The sequence below is a fragment of the Myotis myotis genome, unplaced genomic scaffold, assembly GCF_014108235.1.
Source record: "Myotis myotis isolate mMyoMyo1 unplaced genomic scaffold, mMyoMyo1.p scaffold_m19_p_10, whole genome shotgun sequence".
In the NCBI taxonomy this organism is placed as follows: domain Eukaryota; kingdom Metazoa; phylum Chordata; class Mammalia; order Chiroptera; family Vespertilionidae; genus Myotis; species Myotis myotis.
The window spans coordinates 65,091,489-65,115,601 of record NW_023416314.1 but is presented as its reverse complement, the minus strand read 5'-3'; the positions used below and the strand labels follow the sequence as shown (position 1 = coordinate 65,115,601).

At 40.8% G+C, this 24,113-nt stretch overlaps 1 protein-coding gene and 1 long non-coding RNA gene across 3 annotated transcripts in view; one reads left to right on the top strand and one right to left on the bottom strand.

Annotated features, from left to right (window-relative positions):
• Positions 1-263: 263 nt before the first annotated feature.
• On the top strand, positions 264-1,193 carry LOC118663778 (olfactory receptor 5AK2-like). Its single transcript, XM_036323733.1, has one exon. The coding sequence runs from the start codon at positions 264-266 to the stop codon at positions 1,191-1,193; it is 930 nt and encodes a 309-aa protein (XP_036179626.1).
• A 17,164-nt stretch (positions 1,194-18,357) lies between these two features.
• LOC118665031 overlaps positions 18,358-24,113 on the bottom strand; it is a 147,774-nt gene continuing 142,018 nt past the window's right edge. Inside the window, exon 16 of one of the 2 annotated variants that reach the window (XR_004970493.1) lies at positions 18,358-18,397. This is a non-coding gene — a long non-coding RNA (uncharacterized LOC118665031). The remainder of the gene's footprint in view (positions 18,398-24,113) is intronic. The other variant, XR_004970499.1, reaches the window with a different exon arrangement.

Here is a 24,113-nt window from a genome sequence, read left to right as displayed (position 1 = left end):
ATCTATTTTCACCCTGGGAATACAGCTACTGGTCCATGGCAATTTCTCTCAACTGCAGATGAAATTATCTCAGTCAGGTGTCAAAGTTCAGCCTTTAAAATGTAAGTCAATTATGTCATAGAAAATATTCTCTGACCCCACTGTGAGGCCAAATTATTATACCATTTGCAATTATAGAATTAGTTCAAGGATCACAATGATCTTAGCTTTCTCTGCGTTTCTTTCTATGTATCTTTTCAGGTGGTATCTAGTCTTTGTTAGTCATGGAACAAAACAATGGCACTCAGGTGACTGAATTCATTCTTCTGGGATTTGCTGGGCAGCACAGGTCTTGGCATATCCTCTTCATAGTATTTCTTGTGATTTATGTGACCACCCTTGTGGGTAATACTGGGATGATCCTACTCATCAAGATTAATTCCTGCCTTCACACCCCCATGTACTTTTTCCTCCAACACTTGGCCTTTGTTGATCTCTGCTACACTTCTGCTATCACTCCCAAGATGTTGCAAAACTTTTTAGAAACAGAACAATCCATCTCATTCATAGGATGTATGGTGCAATTACTAGTCTATGGTACTTTTGCAACAAGTGACTGCTATATCCTTGCTGCAATGGCAGTGGACCGTTATGTGGCCATCTGTAACCCACTCCACTATCCAGTAGTCATGACCCAGAGAGTCTGCATTCAACTGTTAGTTGGCTCATACCTCATGGGTTTCCTAAATGCCTCCATAAATACAAGTCTTACTTTCTCACTGAACTTTTGCAAATCCAAGAAAATTAACCACTTTTTCTGTGATGAACCCCCAATTCTTGCTCTCTCATGCTCCAACGTTGATTTAAACATCATGTTCCTGACCATCTTTGTGGGGTTTAACTTGATGTTCACCGTGTCGGTCGTCATCTTTTCATACATATATATCCTGGCTGCTATCCTGAAGATATCTTCTGCTGCAGGGAAAAGAAAAGCCTTCTCCACCTGTGCCTCCCACCTGACAGCAGTCACCATTTTCTATGGGACCCTCTCTTACATGTATCTGCACCATGGGTCCCAGGAGTCTCGAGAACAAGAAAAAATGGCTTCTGTGTTTTACGGCATTGTGATCACCATGTTAAACCCGCTCATCTACAGCCTGAGAAACCAAGATGTGAAGGAAGCTCTGAAAGGGATTGGAAAGAAGTGCCTCTAGTTTGATCCTCAATTTCTAATTCTCTGTGCTTGGAAACAACAAGACCAGTAGTGCTAATTTTTAAGAAATCAAAACAAAAAAGTCAAGCAACATGGAAAAGTTGCTCATTTTTACTAAGACTGAGCTGCAAATTAAAGTCATGATGAGATAACCGCTTTCTATAAACATGTCTGGCAAAACTGCCAAAGAATGATAACGCCTGTTAAATGCTGTGATGTAAGGAAAATTATGCTCTCACATACTGTTAATAGAAAATTGAAGTGTTACTTCACATTAGAAGGAATCTGGCAATATCTTTTTAAAAAATAATCTTTTTATTATTCTTTTCATTTATTAAGTGAAACATATGCACAAAGTATAGGTGTGCATAACAAAAGCTAATTTTGTGAATTAGTAATACAATTATATCTAACTAGAGGCCTGGTGCATGAAAATTCATGTACTGGTGGGGGAGGGGTCCCTCAGCTCGGCCTGCACCCTCTAGCGGTCTGGGGCCTCAGAGAGATGTCTGACTGCTGGCTCAGGCCTGATCCCTAAGCCGGCAGTCAGACATCCTTCTCACAATAAGCCAGGCTCATGGCTGGGGAGCACAGTGGCAGTGGCAGAAGCCTCTCCCGCCTCACTTAAAAATAATCTTTAACTCAGAATTCCAACCTTGCAAATTGATCTGTACAATAGAATTCTAGTCCATAAGTACATATGTTTAAGATGTTTATTATGGTATTGTTTAGTAAGGCAAGACAAAAAAAAAGTGAATAGTCCTCAATAAGGAAATAAATCTGTATTGTTACCAGTCTACAGTCTGTATCTATTGCTGCATCACAAATTTCCAAAAATGTAGGGGCTTTAAAACATACACACACACACACACACACACACACACACGCACACACACACACACACACACACACACTCATTATCTTACAGTTTTATGGGCAGGAATCTGCATCCTCTGAGATGCTACAATCAAGGTGTCAATTGGGATGGGAACTCATCTGAAGGCCCAACTGGGATGGACCTGCTTCTAGCCTCCCTCATGTTATTGGCAGAATTCATCTCCTTGCAGTGGTAGGACTGAGAGTCCTGCCCCCCTGCTGGCTCTCAGCAGGGGCTGCTCCCATCACTTAGAGGCAATCCACAATTCTTTGCCACATGGCCCTCTTCATCACCCCTTGTGCATGGCAGCTTACTTCTTCAAAGTTAGAAAGCCATAGACAACTAATCAGTACATACACCATGTGAAAAATACCCTTCATATTCCCAAATCTTACCAGAACTTCAAACATCACTCTCTCCCTGAAGTTTTTCCATCTCAACATTTGTTTCCCACTAATGTCCTACCCCTGGAAATAATTTCTTCTTCCACTGAAGACCCACAGCACTTCATTTGCATTAATAAACATTCTTTTTATCACTTCCTATCTAAATTATTTATTTACATAAAAGACATTCACTATTATCTATAAAGCTCTTGAACTAAATTGTTTTCTATGACCTTTTAACATCTGGTGTAGAGTCTTAGACACAGTAGGTATTCTATTAATATTGGATGGATGAATACATGATGACAAAAAAACAACAACAATATAGGCAATTTCCCAACTCCAAGTTGTGTGAATATGTAGCCTACATGACTGGTCTCTAAATACCAATTGTTAAATAGCAGCATTTGAATGACCATGGAAAGTTTTTTTTAAGTGCCAATAACTATATCTCAGCCCTGGAGATATTGATTCTGTGATATTAGATGGAGCCTAATAGCTATAAGTATCTGAATACGCAGAATGTTGCTTTAATTGCATGTGCCATTAAGAGCACGGGATTTAGAAGCTTTTAGAATGTGATTTACGTCCCAACCCTGCCACTCACCAGCAGTGTCCCTTTGTAAGTGGCTGTTAATAGAAAATTGAAGTGTTACATCAAACTTCAGAGGGAAGGCAGAAGAGGGGGGTTGGTAAGCTTTCAAACCTCGTTTCTCATAATAATACAGAGCTTGTGAGATTTTAAATTTTGTGTTTTAGTAATAGATAAAATAATGAAAAGAAATCATAGTAGCTGACATTAATTAATCTTCAATAAATGTTAATAGTGATAAGAATTCACAAGGATTATTTCAACATGTGTGTGACAGACACTGTAAGAATGCCCTCACCACCCAAGCGAGCACGCGCGCGCGCGCACACACACACACACACACACACACAGAGTCAGTAAGAAATCTCCTAAAGTTTGCAACATGAAACCTTCCTCCTCTGGGAAGCTCCTCTCTCCTTTAGCAGGAAATTACCTAATAAAGATTGCTTTCTTTGTTCCTGTCTCAGTGCATAGGGCCACAGATGCTCAAGGGAACACGTACCAATCCCACAGGCCACAGCTCTATACTCTCTTTGTGGAGAAATCATCGGGTGAGCAATCAGTCTCCACTAGCCTGGGAAGGAAATCTAAAGTCAAAGCTCCTGTATGTAAAGCAAACTGCATTTTTCCTATTCAGCTGAGCATCGTTCCAGCATGAAGACCACAGTGAAGTCCATAGGAGTACAGCCAATGTGCCAGCATATTGGGTAGAGTGGCCAAGGTTGGATAGAGTGGTCTTATTTCCAATAAAATAAACATGTAAATAAAGAGCGGGAATTATTGATGGTATGGAGAAGTTTTTAGAAAATGGCCCTGGCCAAATCGACAAATGACAAGTGCTGGCAAGGATGTGGAGAAAAAAGAACCCTCATGCACTGCTGGTGGGAATGCAGACTGGTGCAGCCACTGTGAAAAACAGTATGGAGTTTCCTCAAAAAGTTAAAAATGGAACTCCCATTTGACCCAGTAATCCCACTTCTAGGAATATATCCCAAGAAACAAGAAACACCAAACAGAAAGGACATATGCATCCCTATGTTCATAGCAGCACAATTCACCATAGCTAAGATCTGGAAACAGCCTAAGTGCCCATCTGTAGATGAGTGGATTAAAAAATGGTGGTACATCTACACAATGGAATGTTATGCTGCTGTAAAAAAAAAGAACTCTTACCGTTCACAACAGCATGGATGGACCTAGAGAGCATTATGCTAAGCGAAATAAGCATAATGACCTCACTCATTTGTAGAATATAATAAACAACACAAACTGATGAACAAAAACAAATCCAAAGTCAGAGAAGCATTGAATAGACCATCACACTTCAGAGGGAAGGGTCGGGGGGTAAGAGATCAACCAAAGGACTTGTATGCATGCATTTGAGCATAACCGATAGACACAGACAGTAGGGGGGTGAGGGCATGTGGGGGGGGGGGGGGAAGCGGTGGCCGGGAAGAGGTCAATGGGGAAAAAAGAAGACATATGTAATACTTTAAACAATAAAGAATTTAAAAACAAAAGCCGGGTTCTCAGTGCCGGTCCTGCTGCTGTGTGGGCTGCTGCTGCCGCTGGCTCTGCAGCGCGGCGGTGATGAAGCGCCCGGGGCCCAGCGAACTGACAGGCTCTGAGGCGTCGAACTGGACTCGCAGCTGGCAGTCACCATGGGCTGCACGGGGTTCAGGGAAAAGGCTCATACATTTGGTTTGGAAGCAATGTTTGAACAGACTCGAAGAACAGCTGTGGAAAGGAGTCGGAAAACAGTGGCGGAACCAGTATTGGGAAGGCTGGGCGAGAGGTGGCTCTCAGAGCTGTATACACCACTGACTGTTGACCCAGACAGTACAGAAAATTGAGACATACAGTGAGTGTGGCTGCGGCCCTTGAATACCTGCATTCATGAGCTGTATCAGACGTTTAATGAAGGCCTTAATTTCCAGACTCTTTGTTTTGATAGCAGGATCATTGAAGGAGGCTGACTCCACACTGCTTTCTTTGGAACTGCTTCAGATCATTCTTACCCTGGATAGAGTGGAAGGGGCTAGGAATCAGACAGGACTCCTGGGGAAAATTAATTGAATGTTGTTCTTGTCATTGTTGGTTTTAAAATATTATAGCAGAAATATTTGATATTTGGGGAGTGAGCTTCACATGAAATATTTTTGGCCTCTGGGAGAAAAAAGAAAAGGAGAAGAAGAAACAGAAGACAAGGAAATGGCCCTGGCCATGAGGGCTGACACATCAACCATAATGTTCTCAGCTGAACATGAAAAACCTTTACAGAATATAAGCAATAATTAGACAAGGCCACTCCATGACGGAGACGGAACAAGACCAAGAAAAGGCCACTCTGTGAGTATGTCTGGAACAAAAGAAGGACAAAGACTCTTAACAAACAAAAGCCTTCGCTAAAATTAGTAGTTACTCCTTTTTTTCCTTTCAATTTCATTAATTTTCTATTTATTTTTTATTTTCTTAATCTTTATTGTTGAAAGTATTACACATGTCCCCTTTTTCCTCCATTGACCTCTCCCAACCCACCCCCACCCCAGGCCTTCACCAACCTATTGTCTGTGCCCATGGTTATGCGTATATGCATATGCTAAGCAAAATAAGCAGTCAGAGAAAGATAAGTATCACATGATTTCACTCATACGTGGAATATAATGAGCAAGATAAACTGATGAACAAAAATAGATCCAGAGACGTCGAAGCATCGAACAAACTGTCAAACCTCAGAAGGGAGGAAGCGGAGGGTGGGTGGATGGGTGGGAAGAGGTCAACTAGTCACTCCTTCTTTATCCACTTTTATTTTCCTCCCCTCTCAGGTACAGATTACCAAAATATCCAATTACTGAATTCCTGATAATGCTCAAAACAGAGTTCCCCTTCACTTCCTAAATCCTTAGACTCACCCTGCATAAGCCTTCTCAAGAACCTCTTGTCCAGCACTCTGGTCCCTCTGGGGTGTGCTCTCCTTGCTGTCTAACTTCATTTGTCCACCTATCTGCTCCTCGTGCTCATTGGCTATTGAGCATTGACAGTGTGAATTGTGCCAAGTGCATCTGTTACCTCTCAGAAATCTTACTTGCTTCTTTTTTAAAAAATCCTTAGCGGAGGATATTTTTTCCATTGATTTTTAGAAGACAGAGAGAAATACTGATGTGAGAGAAACACATCGATTGGTTGCCTCCTGCACAAGCCCCAACCAGGGCCTAGGCCGGGGAGGCGCTGCAACCGAGATACACACCCTTGACCAGAATCAAACCCGGGACCCTTAGGTCTGCAAGCCAACGCTCTATTCACTGAGCCAAACCACCTAGGGCCACCTTACATGCTTTTATTATTCACTTTTATGTATCCATTATTATTTCAATACAGCTGTTTTTAAAATTGTAAAAGGAGATTCTTTATGTCCCTTAGTCCTACTCACTGTTCTTAAGTTTGTTATATATCCTTCCCAATGGTGTTTCCTTCACATAAACACACACACAATTTTTTAAATTAAAAATCAGTTTACATCCGACATGTTTTTTTCTGCAAAATGCTTTTTCAGAATTTCAGCATGTTATTAACATTTTCCCTAATACTATAAATCATCTCATTATTTTAGGTGTTTTCATGGAAATACAACTATAGATTAACTCTAACTTATTTTAACATTACCCAACCTATATCCAAAATTTTTGCTATAAAAACAAAACATTGTATAGAATGTGGTTAAGATAAATATTTTCCAATCTCATTTTATCAAAGGTTCAACTGAGGTTGAGGGAAGTTACTTTTCTTGCCCAAGATCACATACCTGTTAAATAGTAGTTCCAAGGTTCAAATGTATATCTAACTTCAAAGCCTATTATTTTCCATTGCAGGTAGTATAAAATAAATCTCCAAAGTGGCTTGGATACAATATAATTTGGACAACTTAAAAACACTTGCAATACTTATACAATTAAAAATATCTTTCAGAACCGTCACTTATTGCCTAGATGGGTGAACCAGGAATGAATTTACTCTCCTGACTGAAACAAGAAAAAAAATGAACAAAATAGATGAAACATTAGTTGCAAAACACTATATATCAGACAGTAAAGAACATGATTCCTGAGAGGCAAGAAATAAAACTCATAAATGTCAGATTTGTTTACAATGGGCTTTTTAGAAGTATATTACTTATTGGTGTGCCTTGTGACTCTCTAAGATAGAAGGAGTGTAGAGCATTTCCCAAATGTGTTGGACCACAGGACACTTTTTAATCTATGTACTTATTGCTCTATTGTCTTAATTCTAAAATGCACATTTCTATCATGTCTTAATATTTCTGATGTTGGGCTTATTTTAAAATCCACTTGTACATTTAACAAGGCAGTTAAGTTATAAAATTCATGGTGAATCTTTCAATTGATATATACATATATCCAATATAATATAATAAATACATTTTTAACAATTTGAAACCCATTTTTCCTGTAGTTCAGTTTGAAAAATACCTGTGTGTTTTTTTTTAAAGTTGGCTAAATGCTTTTATAAAAGTAACTAGAGAGAGTAGACTATTGAAGTACTTTCTAGAAAACATCATTTAAAGGACATCTTCAGCTCTAAATAGAACACCACACTTGTATATTAAAAAATCAATATTATATTCAATTATTAATAAAAGTGCCTTAATGATTCCTAATAGGAAGGAAGCATGTTATTTACCATGGTTTAGTTATGGTGGATGTTCAACATCTTTACTTCTTTAAAAAGTATCTGATGATTCAGACTGGCTATTTCACACAATCTACCTATTTTAGTGAATTTTTAGCCTTAGGAAACATTATTGTCATTATTTACTAACTTTAATATGAGTCACCTTTCTCCCTTACCTAAGGGAAGTGAATATTGTAAACACTTTCTGGAATCCCAGCTCATATTTACCCAAAGAGTGGAAGTGAATACCAGATGTGGTCTACCTCAGTTCCAAAAGCCGTTGGTCATTCCTTCCCATCACCTCTCCCTGACCCTAGCAGGATACCACAGAGGGCTTTCAATAGCTAAAATGCTATTGTCTGTCTTAGTCTGCTTGGGCTGCTGTAACAGGATACCACAAACTGGGTGCTTTACACAACAGAAATGCACTGTCTCATAGTTCTGAAGGCTAGAAATCCAAAATCAAGGTGTTGACAGGATTGGTTTCTCTGAGGGGTGTGAAAGAAGGAGCTATTCCAGGCCTCTCCCCTTGACTTGTGATGGCCCCCTGCATGTTCACATGGTGCCCTTTCTTTCTACATGACTGTCTCTAGATTTCCATGTTACACGGACACCAATAATATTGACTAAGGGCCCACCCTAATGACCTCACTTTAATTTGATTAAAATATTTCTATGAAGACCTTCTCTCCAATAAAATCACATCCTGAGTTACTGGGGGGTTATGACTTCAAAATGTGAATTTTGAGAGGAGTCACAATTCCACCCATAACACCATCCTATATAATAAAAGACTAATATGCAAATCAATGGAATGGTAGAATGACCGGTTGCTGTGATGTGCACTGACCACCAGGGGGCACACGCTCAACACAGGAGCTGCTCCCTGGTGGTCAGTGCGCTCCCACATTGGGAGCGCTGCTCAGTCAGAAGCCGGGCTCACAGCTGGTGAGCATAGTGGGGGTGGCGGAAGCCTCCCCCGCCTCTGTGGCAGCGTAAAGGATGTCTAAGGGGAGCGGGCCTAAGCCGTCAGTCAGACATCCTCTGAGGGCTACTGGACTGCCAGAGGGCACAGGCCAGGCTGAGGGACCCCTGAATGCATGAATTTCATGCACCGGGCCTCTAGTCTATAATAAAGGCTGCTCAGAACACTAGAATCTTACCCACATCAATATTCTAGTCTCTCTTCCTTTTGGGTAGATGAGTCTCTGGGTGGCAATTTGGACCTGTCATGGCATTGCAGAGTTGTTGGAATTGTATTTTTCTCCTGGCCAGGATACCTCTCACACTCTTCAGAAAGAAGCATGCTCTGCTTATCAAATCAGAACCAGAGACTCAGAGAGGACTGAGCTCCAATAAATTCTCAGAGGTATGACTTAAGTATCAGAAACACATGAGATTGTTGTTATAAAAAATGTCAATTTCAAACTTAACCACAACCTCCAAGGCACCAAACCTGAAATTTAAAATTCCATAATAGTCAATAATATGATAATTACAGCAAACATTCATTGAATAGTTATTATGTGCCTAGGATAAGTATTTTACATGCATGATTTTATCTAATCCTCACTACCATTATATGAGGTTGATACTTTCAATTAAACTTGATATATAAGTGAAGAACTTACTACAGACCATGGCACATAGTATGTGTTTAATAACCAAAAGTTAATTGTACATGCCCATTTTTTAATATTTTTATTGATTTCAGAAAGATGAAGGGAGAGTGAGATAGAAACATCAATGATGAGAGAGAATCAATTGGCTGTCTCTTGCACACCCTCTACTGAAGATTGAACCCACATCTGTGCCCTGACCAGGAATCGAACTATGACCTCCTGGTTCATGAGTCAACACTCAACCACTGAGACACACCGGCTGGGCAATGAACATGCCCATTTTACATATGAGAAAACTGAGCTTCCGAGACCCATAGGATTACATTAGTAGTGAGAAACTTAGCCTATATTTGAATCTAGGTATGTTAAACTCCAAAACTTGAGATCTTACTCATTTACCTGAGCTCAGAACCAAGAGTTAGCATGTTCCTGGAGTCTTCAAAGTTAGCTTATTAGAGGTTCCTTCAGGTTAAGATACAGGGCTTCTTCAGTCAATAAGGTCAGAATACAAGGTAGCTTGCCCCCTGTCACCATTGTCCCCTACTAATTTCATTATCAATATTAGAGACACTGTGGCTCAGCCCAGAAAAACATGGGAAAGTCTTCAAAGGTGCAGGCTCTTTAACTTGATATCAACTGGTGAATATACCAGATAAAACCTCAAGCTCTCCCAATAATTAGAGTTAGCTGATTGAGGAAGGGCCCCCTACTTGGCTAGTTTTCATAAATAATGCTCTCCTTTATCTCACATTGGAATCACCATTTCCTTTCTTCAATTTCTTCACCAGAGAAATGTAGAGTGTCCCAAAATATGCAACGTGCTCTTATTATACACCATCTTATCTGACCTTCACAGCAATTCTCTGAGTCTCTTAGGGTTGTTAGCTCCTTTTACAGGTGAAGACATTGAACTCAGGGCCATCAAATGGCTTTCCAAATCCTTCACCTAAAGAGTCACAGGCCAAAATGGGCATTTAGGGGTTTTGGATTTTTCTTTTCTTTCCACTAAAATTTACTGAATCTCTGATTTTCAACTCTAGTGCCTATGATTATATTTCATAAATCTTGCTTGATTATCCCAACTCAATTTTCAATCTTACTAGACATTCTGTACTCAATTTTCAGAAATTTATTTCTTCAATGAATGTTTTTGGGGATGAATGCTCAGTGACAAGTTCTAGGCTAAGTGGGGACACAAAAATGAGCAAGACAGACACGACCTCTGCCTTCATGAAGCTTTCAGCCTAGCATCAATGGCACAACCGGTCTTGAACTTAACTGAAGATGCCAAAAACTTGAACCAAAGAGCATAGGGTTCAACCATACTCAAAAATACAGAATAAGGGCCTTTCATAAAAGAAGAAAAAGAAAGTCAGAGTTTAATTCCTGAAGTTCATTAGGAAGACACTTGGGTGGTTGGAGAGATGATTCAAGAGGCTAAAGTGAATTACCTTTAAAGATGTCATCTAGCATTCTGTTTGCAACAATTGTGTGATGATTAGCTCATTAGAACATTTTTATCTTCCTTTTTTAACATGTGAAATTCTCAGACTGAGCCAAACATGTGAGCTTCTGGAGTCTATATTTTTATAACAACTTATTCAAAATAACAGTGAGAGCCAGAGTCAGTCTAACTAATGCAGCTAAACCACTGTCTACACTAAGGAACAGGCTCCAGACCATAAGTGTCTGGAGCGCTACAGTTTCATATCTCTAAATCTCACAAGGTCTTCCTGTTATCATTTGGAGCAGGAGGACTGTAATAACCTATAAAAAATGATTGTTAGGAGAATTCTTTGAGAAAATGTAGTTAAATGCATAATAAGAACTCTTCTGATATAAGCCCTACTAGAGACCCTGCCTTAATAAATTTTTAGACTCAAAGAGATATCATTTTTATGGTAATAAGCAATTTTTTGTCTTCTGGTTTGAAGACCAAAATTTGCCTTTGCAAGAGTCTATTTTTTTTTTGGAGGGAGCTCTTTAATTAACACATTTAGTGTTTCAGATGTCAGGTGAGCAGTCATTCATTCGTTTGTTTGTTTTTGTTGGGGGGGGGTGTTAGCTTTCTTTTTATTTATTTTCTTTCTCTCTCTTTATTGTTTAAGGCAGCAGTTCTCAACCTGTGGGTCGCGACCCCTTTTGGGGTTGAACAACCCTTTCACAGGGTTGCCTAAGACCATCGGAAAACACATATATAATTAAATATTGTTTTGTGATTAATTATTATACTTTAATTATGTTCAATTTGTAACAATGAAATTGGGGGTCACCACAACATGAGGAACTGTATTAAAGGGTCGCAGCATTAAGAAGGTTGAGAACCACTGGTTTAAGGTATTACATATGTGTCCTTATCCCCCCCCCCCATCCCCCACTCATGCCCTCACGCCCCTAGTGTCTGTGTCCATTGGTTAGGCTTATATGCATGCATATAAGTCCTTTGGTTAATCTCTCCCCTTAACCCCACCCTCCCCTACCTTCCCTCTGAGGTTTGATGGTCTGATCGATGCTTTTGAGAGGAAGACCTGAGTCAGATAGCTCTAAGAAAATTAGCTCAAATAGCCAGGCACTCTAAGGATTGAGGAGACTCCTGAAAAAGTAATAAGATGCCACTTCCAAGATTAGCAAGATTAAAATTACAAAAAGACTCTCTCTCTCTCTCTCTCTCTCTCTCTCTCTCTCTCTCTCTCTCTCTACACACACACACACACACACACACACACACACACACACACACTCTTCCCTCCCCCTCCCCGACTCTTCCTCAGAGGTAAGCCCCAGCTTCCATGTTATGAGTTGCACTGTAGAAAGACCCATGTATAAAAGAACTAATATCTCTGGTCAACAGCTCTCAGGGGATCCTGTCAACAGCCACGTTAGTGAGCTTAGAAGAGAATTTTCCCTGAGTAGAGCCTTGAGGAGAGCCTTGAGGAAAGCCCACAAAACCTGGCTAACACCTAGTAAGAGACCCTGAGCCAGAAGCACTCAGCTAAGCCACATCTGGATTCTTGACCTGCAGAAACTGTGAGATAATAAATATTCCTTAATTAAGACACTAAGTTTGGGGATGATTTATTACACAACAATAGAAAACTCATACAGTAACCAATCAAAATGCCTTTCAGGAGCCTACATTTTTGGAAAAACCTTTTCCTTTTTGCCCTCTATCTGTTCCTCACTCTACAAACCATTTCTTGACCCTTGTTATTCTTTAAAAGTCTACTATTTTTCAGACAAGGTGCTTGGTCTCGAGAATTAAGCTCAGAGTTTGAAAATACCAATGAATTGGACTCTTTTCTAAGAAATTGTATAGGTATCCAAATCTCTGAAAAGTCTTTCTTATGAAAAATGTAGTCCCGTGAAAGTGGTAATAAAATATTTTTATACTTTGGAAATGTATATATTTAACATTTATATTTATGCCATATATATATATATGTTTTATATATGTTATATATAGTTCCCACATGATTCCATTTGCTGTCACATTAATTTATATAAATACATATTTCATATTAATAAGCCTGCCCTATGAGAAGAGAAACAAAGTCTATTCAAAATCCTAAAACTGCTGGTGAGTGAAAACTTCTTATGAACTCAGCACACTCCCAAGAGAATCACCTGGGGTCTTGAGCTGACATTTTAAGATCCTTTTCACCTATTCATCATGTTCTTCCTCAAGCCCCAGCATGACCATAACTTGTAAGTGGCTTCAGTTGCTGAAAAGCAGGGGACCTAGCCCTGTTGGAAGGGTCCCTGTGGTGACACTTAACTCTTAAAGGTCACGGCTGTTGCTGGAAGAAGAGTCACTGACAGGAACTTTATTAATGATTCATCACAGCCCTATAAGGCTTCCCTCTGTGTATGATGAATCCCTCGTTGGTTTTGTAGTAGACATTGTTTCATTTCACTTCTGCCTCCAAATTCCTAAAACTTAACCAATGGATTTTAGTCAAACCAACACGAAAAGCATTTTGTGTATCTGTTAGCTAGGTGCAGTGGGAGTTGGGGAGAAGAGAAAGGCACAAATATAACTAAAAAATAGAGGTTGTTGTCATATGATCAGAGTCTGAACAGACCTGAAAAAGGCTCAGCCATGGTTCTACAGTCAATGACCTCAAAGTGCACCAGAGTACAAAGCGGAAGACGTGGAGTCTTCATTCCAGTTATGCCAGTGGACACTGCATGTGCACCGACAGTTGCTTTCCTTCTCTCAGCCTCAGTTTTCTCATTTGTACAACAAAGAATTTGTACTAAACCAGGGCTTCTGTCGTGGGCAGAACCCTAGAATGGCCTCTGAAAATTCCCATCCTTTGCTGTACATGCCTGTGAGTGTGGGTGGGATGTAGGCATGTGATGGGCTCTCACTCCCCTGAGTAAGTTAGGTTCTAAGGGAAAAGTAAAGGGGTTCTTTACAGATGTAATTAAAGTTCCAAATTAGTTGATTTTTCAGTTCTTTGAAAGGGAGATTATCTGAATTAATCAGATGAAAGTCCTTAAAAGGAGAACTGGGTCCTTCTTGAAAAGGAAGGTTCTCTTGTAAGCCTGGAAGACAGAGCTGCTGAGTCCTGGGGAGCCTATGAAATGGCTATGTGATAAGGAACTGTGAATAGCCTCTAGAGCTCCGAGTGGCCCCAACTGACAGCCAAAAAAAAAAAAATGAGGACCTCAGTCCTACTACAAAGATATGAATTTGGCCAACAACTTCATGTACTCCAAAAAGGAATACAGCCCAGCTAAAACTTGATTGCAGCTTTGTGGGACCCTAAGCAGAGGCCACAGTCAAGTATACCCATTCTCCTGACCCATGAAAACTTGAGATAATAATTATATTTGTTGTAAGCCGCCAAATTTTTGTTAATTTGTTACACAGTAATGGAAAGCTAATATAGATTCTAAGTGAGTTCCATCTTGCCTGCTAATTCTAATGATTGATAACGTCTGCCTGCCCAAAGCACCATAGTAAAAAGAATTCAAAATCTGCATCTATCTTCAGCTACAAAAAGTGTCAAAATTGATTAATAATATATACCATGAGTATTTATCAGTTAGGGCTCCTCTGATTGTAGGCAAAAAAAAACAAAATAAAAAAAACACCACACACATTGGCTTAAGATCTGGCATTTCTTCAGCAATTATTTAACAGAACTCTACTGTGTGATAAACATTGTTTTAAGCACTGAGGCTACAGTGGGGATGCATTCCCTATTCTCACAGAGCTCACATTTTAAAGTGGTCTATGAAAATAAAATGCCCAGGGATAGAGTTGGCTTCAGGCAATGGCTGAATCCCAGAGTTCAATACACAATCTCAATATTATAACCACCTTAGGCTTCAGGATTATGTCCTTTCTGCAACACATCCAATAGAAAAATATTACCCTTTATCTAGTTACTCAAGTAGTCACCCCAGTATTTCCTTTCTACTGGTCCTGATTGGATAGACTTCAGTAAACCAATCACTGTGCCCTAGAAAGAGTGATGTCTTAATGAGTCAAACTGGGCATTATAGACTGAATGTCTGTCGTCACTATCAAAACCCCTTTTGTTGAGGCCTTAAGCACAATGTAATATTTGAGGTGGGCCTTTGGCAGGTAATTGGGTTTAGATGAGGTCAAGAGGGTGTGGGCCCCATGATGGGATTAATGTATTTATCAGAAGAGGAAGAGAGACCAGAATTAGCTCTCGCTCTCTCACTCTCTCTCTCTCTCTCTCTCTCTCTCTCTCTCTCTCTCTCTCTCTCTCCCTGCTTCCCCTTAACCCTCTTCCTCACCCTCTTTCCTTTCCCTCTTTCTTTCTCCCTCTCTCCTTCCCTTTCTCTCTACCCTGTGAGGACTCAGCAAGAATACAGCCATCTACAAGACAAAAAGAGGCTTCTCACCATCTCACCAGGAACCAAATCTGCCAGTATCTTGATCTTGAACTTCCCAGACTCCAGAACTGTGAGTGGGGAACTGGAGGGGGTGGGGGGAGTGTTGTTTAAGCCACCCAGTCTATGCTATTTTGTTACAGCCACCCAAGCTAACCAAGACCCTGGGTCAACCACCCGGCCCTGAAGAGAGAGACTAGTCTGCTCCACCCCATGCACCTGGACTGAGACTGGGGAGAACTGATTCCTGAGCAGGAAATCAGGTGCTGCCACCACACAAACAAAAAATAACCGACATCCAACACAGTAAAGGAGGAGAGAGTGGCTCCAAGCTCACCATGTATTTGATCTCTGGAGTAAAAGATGATCTCTAAGGTTCTTGTTTCTTTTTTTTAATTCCAAAACTGGATGATATTTATTTTTCTATTTTATTGTTATCAATTTTTATGTTTAATGAAATATATGTTCAATGTAATAAAAAGAAAATAGTGATATAGCCTTCTAAAAAGCAGAAGGCACATTCCCCAAAAAACTCAACCAATTTACCCCACATCCAAAAAACCATGCAGAGAACCTGCCATCCTTACACATGATATACTTCTATGTGCCATGTTTATTTGGTTTATTAAGCACATATTCTTCTTGTCAAGGGGGAGAGGGAAGGAGTGATAGAGACTCTGGCTCTGGAAAAGAGATTCCAAGCTCCCAGTGGCATGATCATGGAGGAAGTCACAGATGGTAGAAGGACTTTCTGGGACCAAATCAGTGCCAGAAGAACTCCTATCTTTCCACCAAATGCCCATCAGTTCCCCCACAAAACTAAGCAATCAGGGTGGCAAGGACCTCAGGTCCAGTGTACCCTCTCTGGTAACCATGTGATATACAGAAAGGGCACGGAAGTTAAAATCAATGAGACTTGGGTTCAAATCCTGGCTCTGCCACTAACTAAATGTGAGAACAAAGGAAATTTACTGTATTCTTTGGAGTCCCAGTTTCCTCATATAAAAACTGTGACAAGTACTTGAGTGAGTGAGTGAGTGAGTGAGTGAGTGAGTGAGATAATAGCACTCATGGCAATGCCTAACAGACATCTGGTAATGAAAAGAAGGGATAGAGATTATGCCTGTACTGTGGCATGGAGAGCACCCTGGACTGAAGTCAGGAGTCCTAGACAGTCCACAGGCTGCTGCAGAGGAGAGTGAAGACCTTGGGCTCTGCAGCCAGACTGCCTTGGTTAGAATTCCAGCTCCACATTTACTAACTACATAAGGTGCTTGCATTTATAAATGACATGAACGTTACATTTACTTGAAAACTCCATGTCTCAGTTTCCTTCTCTGCAAAATGGCAATGATAGTAATAGTCCCTAATTCATAAGGCTGGTGTGAGAGTTAAGTGAGGACAATACATATGGAATGGTTAGGACAGTATCTGACATATAGCTTGCATGCAAGAAATGTTAGCTATTATCATTATTATTCATTTACCCAATACATATTTGTTGAGAATGTGTTAGAATTGCATAAATATATATTGATCTCTTCCATGTTCAACACAGATTTTTTTTATTAAGGTATTACATATGTGCCCTTATCCCCCCAATGTTCCCCCTTGCTCATGCCCTCACCCCCTGGTGTCTGTGTCCATTGGTCAGGCTTATATGCATGAATACAAGTCCTTTAGTTGATCTCTCCTCCTTACCCCCACCCTCCCCTACCTACACTCTGAGGTTTGGCGGTCTGATCGATGCTTCTCTGTCTCTGGATCTGTTTTTGTTCATCAGTTTATGTTGTTCACTATATTCCACAAATGAGTGAGATCATGTGATATTTATCTTTCTCTGGCTGATTTATCTCACTCAGCATAATGCTCTCCAGCTCCATCCATGCTGTTGCAAATGGTAGGAGTTCCTTCCTTTTTACAGCAGTATAGTATTCCATTGTGTAGATGTACCACAGTTTTTTAATCTACTTATCAGCTGATGGGCACTTAGGCTGTTTCCAAAGCTTAGCTATTGTAAATTGTGCTGCTATGAACATAGGGGTGCATATATCCTTTCTGATTGGTGTTTCTGGTTTCTTGGGATATATTCCTAGAAGTGGAATCACTGGGTCAAATGGGAGTTCCATTTTTAGTTTTTTGATGAAACTCCATACTGTTCCCCACAGTGGCTGCACCAGTCTCCATTCCCACCAGCAGGGCACAAGGGTTCCCTTTTCTCCGCATCCTCGCCAGCACTTGTCATTTGTTGGTTTGTTGATGATAGCCATTCTGAGAGGTGTGAGAAGGTACCTCATTGTCGTTTTGATTTGCATCTCTCGGATGATTAGTGACTTTGAGCATGTTTTCATATGTCTCTTGGCCTTCCTTATGTCTTCTTTCGAAAGGTATCTATTTAGGTCCATTGCCCATTTTTTCATTGGGTTGTTTATCTTCCTTTTGTTAAGTTGTATGAATTCCCTGTAAATGCTGGAGATAACATTGGCAAATATGTTCTCCCATGCAGTGGGCTTTCTTGTTGTTTTGCTGATGGTTTCTTTTGCTCTGACCCCGAATAGCTGCAGCGATCCTGAAAAAAGAAGAGTAAAGTAGGAGGGATCTCAAGCTGTATTACAAAGCCACTGTTCTCAGTACCGCCTGGTACTGGCACAAGAACAGACATATAGACCAATGGAATAGAACAGAGAGCCCAGAAATCGACCCAAACCACTATGCTCAATTAATATATGACAAAGGAAGCAGGAACATACAATGGAGTCAAGGCAGTCTCTTCAATAAATGGTGTTGGGAAAATTGGACAGATACATGCAAAAAACTGAAACTAGACCACCAACTTACACCATACACAAAAATAAACTCAACATGGATAAAGGACTTAAAGACAGGAAACCACAAAAATCTTAGAGGAATTCACAGGCTGCAAAATCACAGATAAATGCTGAAGCAATATCTTCACCGATACAGCTCCTAGGGCAATGGAAACTAAAGAGAAAATAAACAAATGGGACTACATCAAAATAAAAAGCTTCTGCACAGCAACAGATAGATTTTTTAAATTGCAAAATGAGCAAATGCCTTAAGAGCCCAGAAGAGGGAGCTTAACATTGGAAGAATGGGCAAAGACTTCACCCAGAAAGGAGCACTTCACCAGCAGCTGACATTGATAACCTATATAAACAAAATGCCAATAGAATCAAGGAGGTGAACAAAGCAATAGAAAAATTAAAAACAGCCATGTCTTAGAAACACTGTTTTGAGTGAATAAAATAAGAAGGAGATATACAGTGCTATACAATTTTTGTAATATAAAAATGTGCACACAAAATGATGGCCTACATTTTGGGGGGGAAAATACCCCACCTCCAAAAGAAAGATGCTCACAAAACACTGAATTAATGGAAATGAAGAATCAAACTTTAAAAGCATAAATAAAATTTAAAGGGAGAAAGGAAGCAAGATCATGGACACCTTATGGTGACAATATACCGTGTAAAAGCCAGAGAGCAGGGGAGGAAGGAAGGGAGAGAAGAAGGGAGACGGGGAGTGGGGGAAGCAACAAGTTTAAATGTGGACAGGATCACAGGCCCACCTGGGACATTGGGAAAGGGGGTGATTCAAGCCTGCTCCAGCCTACCTGACCCTCTTAGTAATTAGAAATAGTGCCTCGTCCCCTGGACAAACACAGACAGCAGGCACACAAGTGCAAACTGGGTTTTAGCTCCACATCAAAGGACGCAGCTGCAAACCTTTAAAGGGGTCTTGCAGTGATTATTTTCTTTCATCAAGCCTCCAGAAAAAAACTGAAAAGCCCAAAAACTATGCACAAATTGGGGAAACAAAGGCACTCTTGCAGGTGGCAAGAGTATTCCCTATTGTCAAATTCAAGAGCACTGAGCCTCAGAGCAGGGAAGGTGCCAAACTCAGCCTCGGGCATCAGACCATTCTCTGGGCAAGGGAAAGACTGTGTCTTGTAAACCGAGATATCATCTCATCATCTTCAAATGGGATGTCTACGGTGCTATTCTAGGAATGTCCAGGTCACTGCATGACTCTTCAACTTCCAATTGTTTTCCCTCTGGCCACGGCAATATGACCTAAATACTGCCTTTCTTTCTCTGGCCTAAAATCTTCATGAAGAAGTTTTCCCCTATGTTCTAAACTTTAAAGAATAGGTTGGTATTAACATGTGGAAAGGAGACAAGGGGGTAATGGAGTGTGATATGGAGGGATTAATAGAAACAAGCAACTTTAAGTGCTAAAGAATAAATCATAATCAAAGTAGTTTATTTACTTGAAAGAAAGAATCAAACATTTGAAAAGGGGCTGTCCATCTGATAACCAAGCTACAGAGGACAGGACTGGAGCTTTTACATCATGAGTTCATGAAATCTTTACAACAACCCAGTAGAATTAGTATTAAAATCATTACTGGTGCTGGAGTAGGAAAAGGGGAAGTGATATCATGAGATAAAGGGTGGGAGAAGTTAGGTCTCAAGGAGGGGAGGCCATTACCAGCTCCCTACCAGAGGAGAAAGCATTTTTAACTATAGAAGGACATGGCAAGCAATAATACATGGGATTAAGGTCATAGATTTTGCAAACAAATGGAACTGGATTCTAGCCAGCTACAAGGAACTTGGAGACGACAATTAATCATTCTAGGCTTGTTTTCCTCTTTGCTAAATGGGGTATAATAATAATTCCCACAGTACAGTGTTATTGTGAATGATAAATGTTTATAAAGTACTTAACAAAATATCCACCACACAGTAAGTACTCAATAAATAAAGGTTATGATTCAGTTGCGTATTCAAATAATATTAGTGAAAGGGCATGATGCAGACCAGGAATAAAAGACCAATGGGGCTTAAATATTGAGAAAGAAAGAGTAGTGGAAGATGAAGCTGGGATGAGGAAGGCTGAGGAGGCAGGGGCAGCACTTTATGGGCCATAGTGGGAATCAATGAGAACCTACGAAGGATTTTTATTTTGTTGGGACTGACTTATTTTGTTGAAACATGAAGAAGAGTGGGATAACATGCATGTGAGGTTTTGAAAAGATGGATCTTGCTATTTGTGTAGATAATGGCTCAAAAGGAAAAGATAGCTTAGATACTGACAAAATTGCTTTGCAGTTATAACAATGTTCCAGCTAGGGATGATGATGGCTTGAGATTGCAATGAAGAAAATAGCGCAAGTGAAGGAATCTGAGATCTGTAGAATTGACTGGAACTGGAATCAGGGGTAGATACCCTCCTTTTTGCTTCGCTGATGCTTCAAATCATTCTCCCTCCTTCCTCACCAAAAAAAAAATTTAAGCTTTGACTCTCATATCATGAAACTATACTTGCACACCCCCTCTTTTTATTATAGTCACTTGCTCCATTCCTTAAAGCCAAGTCACTACTCCTCAACTGCTGAGGATGTTAGCAATTGTATCACTGTCTTTCTCCTGAACACAACTCCTGTCAGAGGTCTGATAGGTCAATATCCCCATCAAAACTCCTCATATTCTGGTCCCTCAGATTTTGACCTTCTTTCCACCACCAATCTTGTCATTTTCTGGTCCTGCTCCAGGACTATTATCAATAACTGTAACTCTTGCATAACCACAAATTCAAACACTCCACTCTACAATCACTGCCTTCCAAGTCCAAACTCAACAATTCTTTGACTGCATTTCAAACTTCGATCTATTTATCCTGCCACTTCTTCACTGTCCCTCGTGTCTCAGTCCTTCCTTATATTCCAAGGCAAATCACCTTTGTCATCTTGCATACACCTTCAATTCCATTGTCGCTCTATTGCTTTGTCATATTTACTTGACTAATTCATAGTTTGAATTCAGTCCAACTCACCGGCTTCTCTGTGGAGGTTATCTATTTAGCTAATAGAAAAACATACTACCTTTCTGGCTGATCTCACTTTACCCTCTCATTATTCTCAAAGCCCCAATTGCTGTCTGACAACAATGCTGTATTTCCTTAGCCCAGCCACTCTCTTGGGCAACTATTTCACCCCATATCTTCTCTTCTTAAACCTCTAAAACTGTTGCTCCATCCTTACTCCCAGCTTTAAAAAAAAATGGTTATTTCACATAGAAAACTAAAAAGAACTTCCACACCTTTCTTCACCACATCTATCCACCTGCCTGATTTTCTGTCCCTGTACTCCTATCATCCCTTCTACACCCTATGCTCCTATGTAAGGCCAACCTTTCTGTTTACACACCTAGCTCTATCTCCTTTTGCCCAAACAAGGACATTGCTCTTCCAAATTTTCCCCTTCTTGCATCTTCAGCTTCTTCCTTCCTGCTGGATCATTCCCATCAGCATACAAATATGGTATTCTTTCTCCCAATATTAATATATAAACAAAAATCCTCTGTTTCTTCTCTTTACAGCAAAACTCATTGAAAGAGTTGTCTAACCTCATTGTGTGTAAATTCTTTACTCCCAATCTCTCTTTTTTTTAAAATATATTTTTTATTGATTAAGATATTACATATGTGTCCTTATCCCCACGTTACCCCCTACCCTCCCCCCCCACTCATGCCCTCACCCCCCCCCCTTGTCCGTGTCCATTGGTTAGGCCTATATGCTTGCATATAAGTCCTTTGGTTGATCTTTCCCCCTTACCCCCACCGTCCCCTACCTTCCCTCCAAGGCCCAACAGGCCAATCGATGCCTCTCCGTCTCTGGATCAGTTCTTGTTCATCAGTTTATGTTGTTCATTATATTCCACAAATGAGTGAGATCATGTGGTATTTATCTGCTCTCCAGTTCCATCCATGCTGTGGCAAATGGTAAGAGTTCCTTTTTCTTCTTCCTCTTCTTAAAGAATACCTTTCAGCATTTCATATAATGCTGGTTTGGTGGTGATGAACTCCTTTAGCTTTTTCTTATCTGTGAAGTTCTTTATCTGACCTTCAATTCTGAATGATAGCTTTGCTGGATAAAGTAATCTTGGTTGTAGGTTCTTGCTATTCATCACTTTGAATATTTCTTGCCACTCTCTTCTGGCCTGCATGGTTTCTGTTGAGAAATCAGCTGACAGTCGTATGGGTACTCCCTTGTAGGTAACTGAGTTTCTTTCTCTTGCTGTTTTTAAGATTCTCTCTTTGTCTTTTGCTCTTGGCATTTTAATTATGATGTGTCTTGGTGTGGTCCTCTTTGGGTTCCTTTTGTTTGGGGTTCTCTGCGCTTCCTGGACTTGTAAGTCTATTTCTTTCACCAGGTAGGGGAAGTTTTCTGTCATTATTTCTTCAAATAGGTTTTCAATATCTTGCCCTCTCTCTTCTTCTGGTATCCCTATAATTCTGATGTTGGTACGCTTGAAGTTGTCCCAGAGGCTCCTTACACTATCTTCATATTTTTGGAATCTTTTTTCTTTTTTCTTTTTCAGTTGGGTATTTTTTGTTTCTTTGTATTTCAAATCTTTGACTTGATTCTTGGGATCCTCTTGTCTGCTGTTGGATCTCTGTATATTATTCTTTATTTCAGTCAGTGTATGCTTAATTTCTAGTTGGTCCTTTTTCGTGTCCTCCATGGTCTCACTATACTTATTGAGGGATTCATTAAATTTATCGGCGGTTTCCATAAAATTCTTGAAAAATCTTATAAACGTGGTTTTGAACTCTATATCCAGTTGTTTGCTTTCCTCCATTTCTGTCATTTGTGACCTGTTTCTTTGTCTCCACATTTTTTATGCTTCCCTGTGTTGGTAGAGTGGTTTTGTGTGCTAGGTGTCCTGTAGGGCCCAGTGGCTCAGCCTCCCCCATTACCTGAGGTGGACACTCTTGGTGCACCCCCTTGTGGGCTTTGTGCACAGTCTTGTTGTAGTTATGCCTTGATTGTTGTAGGATCACTGAGAGGAATTGACCTCCAGGCCAATTGGCAGTGAGAATCGGCTGTGTTTGCAGTGGGAGAACTTCTGTGCTGAAGACACCCTTCTGGGGCAAGACTTGCTTCAATGGGGCTTTGGTGCTCACTGAGTCTGCCCCCTGGGTGTGTCCCTTATGGATCTGAGGAGTTGTAATCCGGATGGCCCCCCTCTGACCACTGGGTACACTGGCTCTTGGAGGTTACCCAGCAGGAGCTATGAAGAGAACTGCAGATTCCCCTTCCTTTTTTGGAGTTTGGAGGTGCCCTGATGAGGCCCAGCTGTGAAGCAAAGCAAGCTGCTGTGGGGCCTTGGGCCTTCTCTTGGAAGTTCTGGGTCTGTGGCCCAGCTGCAGTTTGTTAGGTAATTTTCAGGTTGCAAAGGGCCAGGGCATTCATATGCAAAAGCCTCTGCTGCAGCCTGGGTGGGGCGGGGTCTCAGGGAATCAAAGGGCGGAGCAAGGAACTATGGCGGATTATCAGCCCTGCCCTAAGGGGCCCCACGCGCGTCTCAGTGTCCTGATAATTTAATTGCTGCAAGCACCTCTGAGGGAAAGCCGCCCTCGAGTTCCGAGTTCTGCCCGCTGCCAGACAGTCCAGTTTCTCCCCGTATGAGTCCTGGGTCCCCAGAGACTTCCCGGAACCGGAGCTCAGAGCAGTCGGGAGCTTGTGACTCCCTCCCGATTCAAAAAGACAGCCGCATCCTCAGGTACCAGCCCCTTTCCGCGCACTCTCGAGCCTCCGTACCTTTGCACTTTACTTCTGCAGCTCCTGACCCTCAATGTGCTTTTCTCTTTCCTTCTAGTTGTAGAATTTCCACTCTGCCAGCCTTCCTGCAAGTTTTGGATGATGTCCGTTTTGTCTGTTTATTGTGTTTTGAAGTTGTTGTAGGAGGCAGCAATTTCGGTGTTTCCCTATGCCGCCATCTTAGTTTCTCCCCAATCTCTCTTAAATCCACCCCAATTAGGCTTTTATCAAAACTGCCTTTCTCAAGGACATCAAT

What these genes read in the sequence shown, in the direction of transcription:
- LOC118663778 (XM_036323733.1), top strand. Translation starts at nt 264, where the DNA reads ATGGAACAAAACAATGGCACTCAGGTGACTGAATTCATTCTTCTGGGA.